This window comes from Phodopus roborovskii, unplaced genomic scaffold (genome assembly GCF_943737965.1).
Source record: "Phodopus roborovskii unplaced genomic scaffold, PHOROB, whole genome shotgun sequence".
Lineage (NCBI taxonomy): Eukaryota > Metazoa > Chordata > Mammalia > Rodentia > Cricetidae > Phodopus > Phodopus roborovskii.
Window position 1 is genome coordinate 233,056 of NW_026126514.1, and position 11,089 is coordinate 244,144.

The 11,089-nt window shown below is 38.3% G+C and overlaps 1 protein-coding gene across 1 annotated transcript; it reads left to right on the plus strand.

Moving 5' to 3' along the window:
• The first annotated feature begins 779 nt into the window (after nucleotides 1–779).
• Nucleotides 780–9,359, plus strand: LOC127230724 (jupiter microtubule associated homolog 1-like). Its single transcript, XM_051196044.1, has 3 exons — nucleotides 780–795; nucleotides 8,319–9,036; nucleotides 9,197–9,359. Exons 1-3 carry the CDS (start codon nucleotides 780–782, stop codon nucleotides 9,357–9,359), a joined length of 897 nt encoding a protein of 298 aa, XP_051052001.1.
• Nucleotides 9,360–11,089: the final 1,730 nt, after the last annotated feature.

The following is an 11,089-nucleotide window of genomic DNA, read 5'->3' on the forward strand; positions in this document are numbered from 1 at the left end:
TTGATTTGTAAGAGTCTAATTTTAAAACTATGGAGCTTACTATTGTACAATATAGAGTTTGTTGGTAGCTATCAATTAGGATAGAATTTGCCAATGACATTATACCCTTGTGATCTCATATATTCCCTTCATATTAGTGATTTTTAAAAACCTTTTAAGTATAGAAATTTTATGGTCATATTCCTAGCTATTTCCTAAACATGTTATTCAACAGCTGACTTTTTAGCTCTAGTACTTTTTATTTACTTTTCAAACTAGTACCTAGTATATTGATGTGTGTGTGTGTGTGTGTGTGTGTGTGTGAATGTATGTGTTTGCACATGCATATGCAGATCTGAGAGTAAGATTTATAGATTGATCATAGTATTATTATTTAGCATCTCTGACATAAGAACATAAGTGTACCATAAACTAGAGACGAAACAGTCACAGCTAATATCTCTTCATTTCACTGTGGAGAAATTTAATCACAATTTAAAAAAAAAATGACCCTTGTAGATGTACCAATTCTTTATTCTTACTGAAAATTTGATGTATAAGCATATGAAATTAAAATTTACAAACACTACATTTCACTTATTCTTTTCACCTACTTTCAAAAGATGATTTGATTCCTTTTTAGTTTATGTCATTGAGAAATAATAATGTTGAGACATTTACTCATAAACTAGCAATTACTGCAATTATTTTCATGGAGAGATCCACGAATATACATTCCCTGTTGATGCAGCATTTGATACGTGAATCCTTATGTATCTGTGTTTGTGTGTGTGGTAGGCATGCATATGAGTACAGGTATGAAAACCAGAAGAATTAGAGTCACTATGATTGCCACTATAGGCAGTTGTGAGCCACTTAAAGTAGATGCAGGAAACTGAGCACAGACCACCTGTACATTCAATATATGCTCTTAGCTGCTGAGCCATCCCCTCAGCCCTTTTAAAATATATTTTTTGAAACACTTATTAAGTTTGTTCATTTTTCATAAATGCATATAGTGAATTCTGGTTACTCTCACCAACCTTCCATCATCTACTATTTGATTCTCATTCCTGTCCACCACTAAATCAACCCCTCAAGTCCCTGTTTCATGTCTGAGTTCTTTTTGCTTTTTGTTTTATTTTTTTCTTTTTTCTTTTTTCTTTTTTGCCGTCTGAGTTTAACCACAACCCTCAGCTTGACCAATTAAATATTCACATTTATTATTTTACACAATGGAATACTACTCTGTGGAGGGGGGGCAATGGAATCTTGAAATTCGCAAGCAAGTGGATGAAACTTGAAGAAACCATCCTGAATGATGTAACCCAGTCACAAAAAGAGCAACATGGTTTTTCCTCCCTCATATATGGATTTTAGACCTAGAGCAAAGGATCACCAGCCTATAATTCACACTGACAGAGAAACTAGGGTACAAGGAGGATTCTAAGAGATACATATAAAGTCCCTCACAGAAGGGGAAAGGGACAAGATCTCCTCAGCATATGGGGAGTGGCAGGGTGAGAAGGGGAGGAGAGGAAAGCAAGTGGGACTAGGCAGATTGAGTCAGGGGAACAATAGACAAATGAGAGAGAGAGAGAGAGAGAGAGAGAGAGAGAGAGAGAGAGAGAGAGAGAGAGAGAGAGAGAATATAACAGGGAGCCATTATAGGTTTGAAGAGAAAACTGAACCTAGATAAATGTCCAAAGATCTCAAGATTGACCCCAACTAACAATTTGAGCTACCATAAATGCCCTTACCTGATAATGAGATCAATGACTAACTTATCCATCATCATAGAGCCCTCATCTAGTAGCTGATGGAAACAACTAAATACTGAGGTGAACTGGAATCCTGATGCAGAGAGGGAGGAGAAGACCAGGTTGCAGAAACACATAGAGACAACTGACCTGAACAAGGAGGAGCTAATGGGGCCCCAGATGGCTAGCTGGGAATCTAGCATGGGACTGACTCAGACCCCCTGAACATGGGTCTCAGTTAGAAGGCCTGGGCAGTCTAAGGGACCTCAGACAGTGGAACCATGCTGTATCCCTGGTGTACAAAAGGACCTTGCAGACACATCCCCCATGGAGGAATACTCCCTTAACCTAGAGACAGGAGAGAAGGCCTAGTCCTTACTCCAAATGACTTGACAGATTTAGATGAATCCTCCTGGAAGGTATCACCCTACACGTGGAGTTGGGGGGGGTTGAGAGGGGAGGGTAGTGGGGGTATGAGAGGGTGGAAAAGAGGGAAAGAGGGAGGGAGGGGGAACTGGGATTGATATGTAAAATAAAATAAAAGATAAAAAAAATAAAGAAAAAAAAAAAGGAACCTATAATGTGAGTCAGTGATTGACATAGTAAACCCCTTTATCCATACATCTTTACATTCAGGTACTCATTGCAAAGAATCATTTGTCTGGTTAAGGTCTCTGTTCTCTGCTACATCATTGACACTGGCCCTCACTGGGACTTTCTCTGGACATCCTGTTGCTACCCTGTTTCATTGATATCCAGTATCCCTGGGTCTATAGGTCACACTCCAACCCTACCCCCATGCTCTAGCATATCACAGATGGGATGTATGATGGGATGGGCCAACTCATAACCCTGGTTTTAGGCTTGGGTAGCTGCAGGGTTCATCAGCCCACCATCGCTCCCTGTCTTTACCACTCAACTGAGCTTTCCAGCATTGCCCTGGCTAGTTCACCCCTTGCATTAGTGAGCAAGAGTGGCACCAGTTTTCCTGTTTTCATATCCTCATGGTCAGTTTTCCCTCATCTTCACCTTATGTGCCAGCTCTATTGTGTTTTCCAGGTAAGATAGAGATATAGGGCCACTCTCCTGCCGTGTTGAAGCTGGTAGGGCCATGGATAGGTCTCCCACTCTATGACCTCAGGGCCTGCTCTCCCACCTGCTTCAGATGTCAATGGGCTTGGAGGAGAGGACATCTCTTCCCTGCTCATGCATCCACAAGACAGATGAGTAATGTGTACAGCTCTCCCATGCTCACAATTTTGGGGCTGTCTCACTCATATATCAGACAATGGGTATATGTTTTGATGACAATAATCTCTTTCTTCAGTTCCTCTTCAGTGTGCTATAAGATTTATGTAGCAGTTTTCATTTCAAACCCATCATGTCCAACGTCTATTGCTCATATATTCTTGAGTATGTGACTTCTACTGGAGTGTAGTTAACTTACCAGAGGCTGTATAATATATATAGTGATTACAGCATAATTGTATCACTTCCCTCCTTTCTTTTCCTCCCTTCTTTCCTTCCCATGTCCTTTCCTTCCAAGCCCTCCATTTATCCCCCCATTCTCAAATTGACCACTTCTTTATTATTATTGTTGTTACATATGTATTTGAGTGGCGTGCATGCACATGTGTGTGTGTGTGTGTTGTATACATAAGCAACATAGACTTATAAATACAACCTTTTGCTCCTTGTGTGTATGTGGTTTTAAGGCTGACCACTTAGTACATTGTATAACTAATTAAAGGACTTATGTTTGGGAGAGACTATATCTCCCTCCTTCAACAGTCATTAAACCATCTACAGTTCCTTCTCTAGGTGTGGAACCTCATGAGAAATATCCCCCTTCTGAGTTAGCATGTCTATTGTATTGTGACTTTATTCTAAGAAAGATTGTTTCACAGCAAATTTCTTGGTATTCAGGCTCTTACAGTCATTTTGCCCCTCTACCATGATGTTCCATGAACCATAAATGCAAGGGTTGTATTTCAGATACATATCGTGTTGTACCCACTGGGGTTGAGCTCCCTGCAACCCATTGACCTCTTTAATGTGTCCAGTTGTGGTATTATGCGATCTTTATCTGTATGGCATTTTATGTTTCAGCAGCAGTGACTGTAAATGAGTTCTACTTCCAACTTTGTAATAAATTCACCCCTTCTGTGACACAACTGTGCTCTGATTTTCATTGTTGTCTATCCCTTCTCTTTCAGTTTTGGCAGTTCCCACAGCTTCTTATAAATTTTGGGTGGGTCCTATTTCTCAACTGTCAGATTGCCATCTTGCCATTTCATGCGATTTGTAGAAAGATACCTTGTGCTCAAAACCTAGCCTTACAACTTACTGACTATATTACTTTGAATGTGTTTCATTTGTTTTATGTTTCAGTTTTATTATCTATAAAATAAGGGTAGAAATGTAACCTACAACATGGTTACTATATTAAACAAGAAAATAGAATCATCAGGATGACCTGTACTTATTTGGTACATTGTCAGAGTTTCTCCCTATAGGATGTGATGTGTGTGTAGTTTTCAAGCCATTCTTATGCTGATGACAAATTAATTCATATTTACTCAAAGTTGCACATAGTATCCAAACAAATATTTTCAACCACCAAGTTGATGTTTATACTTGTATTTAATAGGAAACTCGAATAGCTCCCTCAAATCTGTTTCCTGCTTTGACACTACAGTTGATATGGTTGTTTTGATTGTTTAAAAGGTCTTGGATGCAATTCTTCATGTTTTCTTTTGCTTCCACAAAGATGTCATCAACAAGTTATTAGTTTTCTGTCTCTTACAATTAATGTAAACCACACACTTCTAGAATCTCCAGTACTAGAAGATTAGAGAAAGTAACTCTCATTTCTTACATGTTACATATTTGCAAGTTTTGTTCTGTTTTCATTCTTGTCGTATTGCAATTTGTCCCAGTGTACCAAATTTAGTAATCCTTCTGAAACATAGATAATTTCATATGACTTTGTGTTGCATACCAATAATAATCCAATAACTCTATGTTGAATGAGTGAATTTGTCATTAATATTAATTGCACAGCATAGAAATGTGGTGGTATAAAGCACACATATTCCCAAATATTTTATAGCTTACCAAGAGTTAAAAGAACAAAACGTTAATAATAAGTAGGAAGTGCTATATACTTATCATGAGGTAGCTTATAAAGGCTATTAAGAGTAGAAATATTTTATTTAATTTTAAATTCAAACAGGTAAAATCATATATGTTTAACATGTATCTGGTGCTATAAAGAGTGTGCACACATGAATACTAAAATGTAATAAATATATTGCTATTTTACATTCATAGCATGTTTTATTGTGAGAACACATTTATTGCAGTATTTTAAAAATGAATATCTTGTCACTCAATTAATACATTTCATTTGAATCTAATTTCCAAATTGAATGACCACTATTCCACGCTTTTCTAATAAATCAACTTTATTTCCAATGTATGAGACCATGTGGCATTTATCTTTCTGTATCTGTGTAACTAACATAATGCCTTCCAATTTCATCTATGCAATCTCTAATTACAAACTTTCTCCTTTTATATAAGGATCTCTCTCTCTCATACACACACACACACACACACAACACACACACACAAATATATGTATTCATGTACCACACACATTTGTTTCTAGTCAATTAATATTTGATGAACACAGTGCCAGTTACTCTGCTCCTTCTGAGAAAATACCTGACAGAAACAACTTAAGGGAGAAGGATTTACTTTGGTTCACACTTTGAGAGGATGTAGTTCTATCATGGTGACAAAGGCATGGTGACAAAGGCATGGTCATAGCTCTTGGCTGTGACATCAGAAGCATAAGGGGGCTGGTTAAAACAGGTTGAATAACAGGGAGTAGAAGTTTCTGGCAGAACCCTGCCAGGTAACATCCCCTCTACATCTATGTTACCTAGTCCCTATTTTCACAAGGTTCTACCATATCCCAAAGGAGAAATAATATCTGGGGACTATGTTCTCAAAAATATAAGCCTACTGAGGTACATTTCATTTGAATATATTGTACTTAGCTGGGGACTAAGTACTGAAAGACATAAGCATCTGAGGGATATTTTACATATAAATTGTAACATTCTGTCCTTGGTCCATAATGTTAAATGTTCTCAGCCCAACTTTAAAAGTCTTCTTAGTTACATTATATGAAAATTTTAAAACTAGTTAAAACTTAATAACTAAAAATATTTCCTTATAGTATTGCAAAGAGTCTTTCCTTACAGTATTTCAGTTATACTATTGTTCAAAGTCTCTTTAGAGACTCAAGGGATCAGATAGCTGTGAGCCTTTATGAAGTAACATAAACAACAAAAACCAATGGAGTAAACATTCCCCAAAGGAAGAATGGAAGAATAGGGAGGAAGGATTGCCAAAATAAGACAAAAACTCAGCAGGGCCAATGTCATATTGTGTTCCTTCATATCTGGCTTCTTTGGCTCTAGGTTATATTGGATTCAATGGGCCTTGGTAAATTACAGCTCTCCTGCTCTGCTTACTGCAGAACATGTAGCCTTACTGGGGCTCACATTATTCTGCCAAAAACTTTCTCAATGGATATCCCATGTTTAAGACATCTGAAATGTCATGGTGTTTTCACTCTAAGGTAAGCTTTGTTGCTTATGCATTGGGGCTCTTATCAAAATATACCATGGTCTAAACCTGTGTTATGGAGCTTTCCGCTTTGTCCTACTGTGCAGGACTGCATTTCAGGCACTGCATTTAAGTCTCTAAGTTGGTTTTTATACATGGTGAAAAATGAAGGCCCAATTTCATTTCTCTGCATATGTATATTGTCTTCTAAATCCTCTTTATTGAAGAAATTCAGCCTCCTTTCCTTCATTATGTCTTGACACCTTAGTTGCTAATCACATAGTTGTAAAAGCATGGATTTAATTTGGAGTTTTATTGAGTTTTAAAGTAGAAACTAGCAGAATGAGAACAGATACTCCTGTTAAAATGATATACAAAGAATTCCAGAATGAAGCTATCTGGCATGAAAAAGTTTCCACTTCATGACAGCCAATAAACCATGAACTCTGTAAAAGAAAAATGTATTTCAAAATGAGAAAAATCTTTCTGGTATTTTATTTTACTGATTAAAAAATTAACTACAATAAGACTGCAGTAGAGTTTCTAGCAACAATATAACATAATACAATCCCTTTTCTGGGTATTTTGAGAGAGGCTTTCTTTGCGTAACTTTTGCTGTCTTGGAATTTTTTAATAGAGCAGACCGGCCTTGAATTCACAGAAATTCTCCTGCCTCTGCCTCCTGAGTACTGGGATTAAAGGCTTGAACCAACATGCCTGACTTGCAGTCCTTATTAATACAATCCTTATTAATAAAAGATAAAGGTGCTTCTTTGTAAAAATATTATAGGGAAACACAGAAGTCACCAACATGGACTAGAACAGAAGACACAGCATCAGAGATAGAATTCTGCAGCAAGAATAAGGCATCAAGATAGCTTCCTGAAAATAGGCTCTGGAAAATGGGGAAGGGATGCCTAGCTACTGGCTTGAGCTATTTATTAGGTGGATGTTTATACCAGTTAATCAAGTGTGTTAAATATTTGACTCTAGAATGTAAAGCACAGGTTTGATTTAGAGAAACAAATTTGAAAATAATTAGGATTAAATGGCATTAATGATAAAAGAAGTAATTCACCTGTCCAAGAAATATCATAGAGGAAGGGTATCACAGCATTTTCACCTCAGGCTTTCTTTAAAAGGCAATGAAAGGAAAAGAGCTGGCAATGAGACCACTACGTTAGTGTGTTACTTTCCTACATATATTTCTTCTAGAACTCCACCTCTCTTACCTTTTTGGCAAACTTTTACACATATTTCTTAGATTAAAAACTCTCTGTGATGCCAGTCAGCAAGTTAATGGTTTTCTTATATGTGTAACTATTAAATCTTACTATAAAATGATAATAATTTTACCAACATTTACCAGGCAGTTATTAAATGTAAAGTATATTTTGATATGTCATTAAAATCATTACCTTATTGAATCCCCATTTTAGTAACGCAGAGAGGTAAGTAATATACTATTTTCCTCAAGTGCCTTACAGCTGGTTCCCCATGGAGCTGAGAGTTGAAGCCCAGGCTGTAGCAGTTATGCTTATCTATGAAGTTTTGGTACAATGTTGTTTCTTATATATCTTCTTTGGCTATAAATATTCTATGTTTTTAATATATAAGTAAGAATAAGTGTAACAACTAAAAGGGTGAGGACCATAAGAGGTTTTATTGTTTTTCCAATTGCATTTCTTAATTTTAGGTTAGGATTTAGAATATTTAGGGAACAAATTTTCCTTGAGAAATTCTATTCCTATGGAATATAAGTATACTTCTTAAATTTGGAAAAAAAAAAACATTCTTCAAAACTCAGGCATTTCCATTAACAATTACATTGACTATTCTTTATATATTGCCCAACGTGACATTATATACAAATCATATCTTTTCATCTAAAATGCATCTCTGATCTAGAATAAATATTAAAAGCTGTAAACTGGGCAGAGGCTCGTGGAGCGCGGCTGGTCGTGATTGCGGAGCAGCTCAGGCCGGTTGGTCCTAGTCCCTCGGCGTCCTCCCAGTGCCAGCCTACCTCGCCCCTCAGCGCCATAACCACTACCACTACCTTCAAGGGTGTGGACCCCAACAGCAGGAACAGCTCCCAGGTTTTGAGGCCTCCAGGTGGTGGCTCCAACTTCTCACTAGGCTTCGATGAGCCATCAGAACAGCCTGTGAAGAAGAACAAGATGGCCTCTAGAATCTTTGGGACACCTGAAGAAAACCCTCCATCTTGGGCCAAGTCAGCAGGTGCCAAGTCTTGTGGTGTCAGGGAAGATTCGGAATCACCTGGAGCACAGAGAAGTGCTCCTTCTAAAGCAAGCTCTGGAGACTTCTTAGACCTCAAGGGAGAAGGTGATAGGCATGAAAATGTGGACACAGACTTCCAAGCCAGCCTGGGGCAGATTGAAGAGAAGCCTGTGCCTGCTGCTCCTGTGCCCAGCCCAGTGGCCCCGGCCCCAGCGCCATCCAGGAGAAACCCTCCTGGCGGCAAATGCAGCCTAGTCTTGGGTTGGCTTCTTTTATTGGAACTCTGTCCTTCTGTCTGTCTGTTTTTCCATGCTTGTGAACTGCACACCGTGAGCCTGACTGTACATCTTTTTTTTGGATTTGTTTCATTAAAAGAGAAGCACTTTATGTATTGCTGTCTGTTTTGTTTTTGTTTGTGTTTTTCCTTCCCCAGCTTTCTCTATTCCTTTTCCTTCTGTCTGACTTCTGGGTCTGTGGGCCATGGCATGCGTGTTTTCTAGTAGTAGACTGGAGTAGTAGATTATTTCTAAGAACACATGATCTGGTTCCTGATGGTAGAGACGCTTTTGTACCAGGGTTCTTGATGCTGTTATTTGGTTTGGTGTGGTGGGACGATGGCAGTCACAGGTGCTGCCCTGCAGCCCCTATACGATACGCATCGTCTGTGATGTGGCCTTCGTGTCGCCCCCACCATCAGTGTCCTTTGCTAAGCGCGCCTTCCTCTGCCATGTGGGATGATAAGCATGCGCACCTCACCCCGCTGCCTTCAAAAGGAAGGATGCCAGGGCCACTGTGACTGGCGAGCTGCTGGGCAGAGCCACCAGAGGGGAAGAGGAAGGCTTCAGGTGTACCGTCAAACTGCCTGGAGTTGCAAGGTGAAGCATACAAGGAGGCAGGCCTAATGGGGTAACTCAATGCCATGTGCACGACACTGGTGCTTGACCATGAAGAAAAGTCTCGTCCTTGAAATTTGTACTTCTGGACTGTTGCCTAAAGTAAACAATACCCACCTTTTGAAGCAAAAAAAAAAAAAAAAAAAAAAAAAAAAAAAAAAAAGCTGTAAACTATGATTGTCCTCCTATCCTACAACTTGTAAAATAACCCATATAACCCATATTGTGTTCTTTATCTTTTGACTTTAAACAATGCTTTCTTTGTCACTATTGTGTTCATTGTATTCCTTAGAATTTTTGACTTTAATTTTTGTTTGGAGAGTTTTATACAGGAGTACTGTATTTACATTATGTCTACTTCTCCCACTTCCTCCTCAAACTTTTGCTACCTTCTCAATTTGATGATCTCTTCTTTTTAAATAATTTTAACCTATATGCATATAAATGTGCACATGCATCTTGCAAGGCTCATTTCCTGTTTTTGTTGATGTTGTTTGTCTGTTTGTTTTGTATATGTGTTTAGTGCTGACAACTTGGAATTGGATAACCATTTAGGCCACTAATACCTGGGAAAAATTTATTATTGCCCTCTCAGCAGCCATTAATTCCCTGCAATGCTCCACTAGGGGTGTGGCTCTATGAGATTTCTCTGCCACACACTGGCATGGTAACTGGTGTTGTCATTCTTCAGGTCTTGTTTAGGCAGCCATATTGTTATTTTTTAAAAATTTATTTAATTTAGAAACAATATTATTTTACATATCAACCCCAGTTCCCTCTCCATCCCATTCTTCCATGCCCTCCACCAACTCCCTCCCCACATCGCAATCCCATTCCCTCCCCAAAAAGGGTGAGGACATCCATGGGGGATCATTAAAATCTGTCACATAAGTTGGGGGGAGGGCCTAGGCCCTCCTCTGTGTATCTGGGCTGAGAGAGTATTGTTAAGATTTCATGGCTATAACTTCCCTGTAATAGCTAGAAGACACAGTTTGCAGCAGACCTCTGGCCCACTTATGTCTACAATCTTTTCTTCTACTCTTCCACATGATTCTGTGGGCCTAGGGCGTAGCAGTTATTTTTTAAATATATCATTTAGAATTGGGTTCCCCCTGATCTGCATTTTGAAAAAAATTTTATTTCTGTAATGGTTGGGCTGCTGAATAAAGAGAAACTTCTTTGATGTGAGTTGAAAATTGCATTTATTTATGGATACTAGGACAAGTTTTAGAATTCAGTTAGAAACCACATTGGCTTAGGAAGACATTAATAGTGGGTTCTCCTCTTGGATCTATGTCTGCACCAACCATGAGTAGGTGCTTTTCCAGTACAAGCATGGATTTGCTTCTGTTGAATCTTAGGTAAAGTAGCTGCTCCTTGTTGCCCTCATTACTAAACTATGGACAATTTCAGATTGTTCATGTATATGGAAGACCATCATGCTTTCTATGGGAAAAGCACAGAGTAAAAAATTGTTCTATGTTTAAGTGAGTAAAGATCTTAAATTTATGGATAAATTCTTATAACATTTATTTCCTTGACTAACCTTTTTTTTGTACATCTACATATTTAATA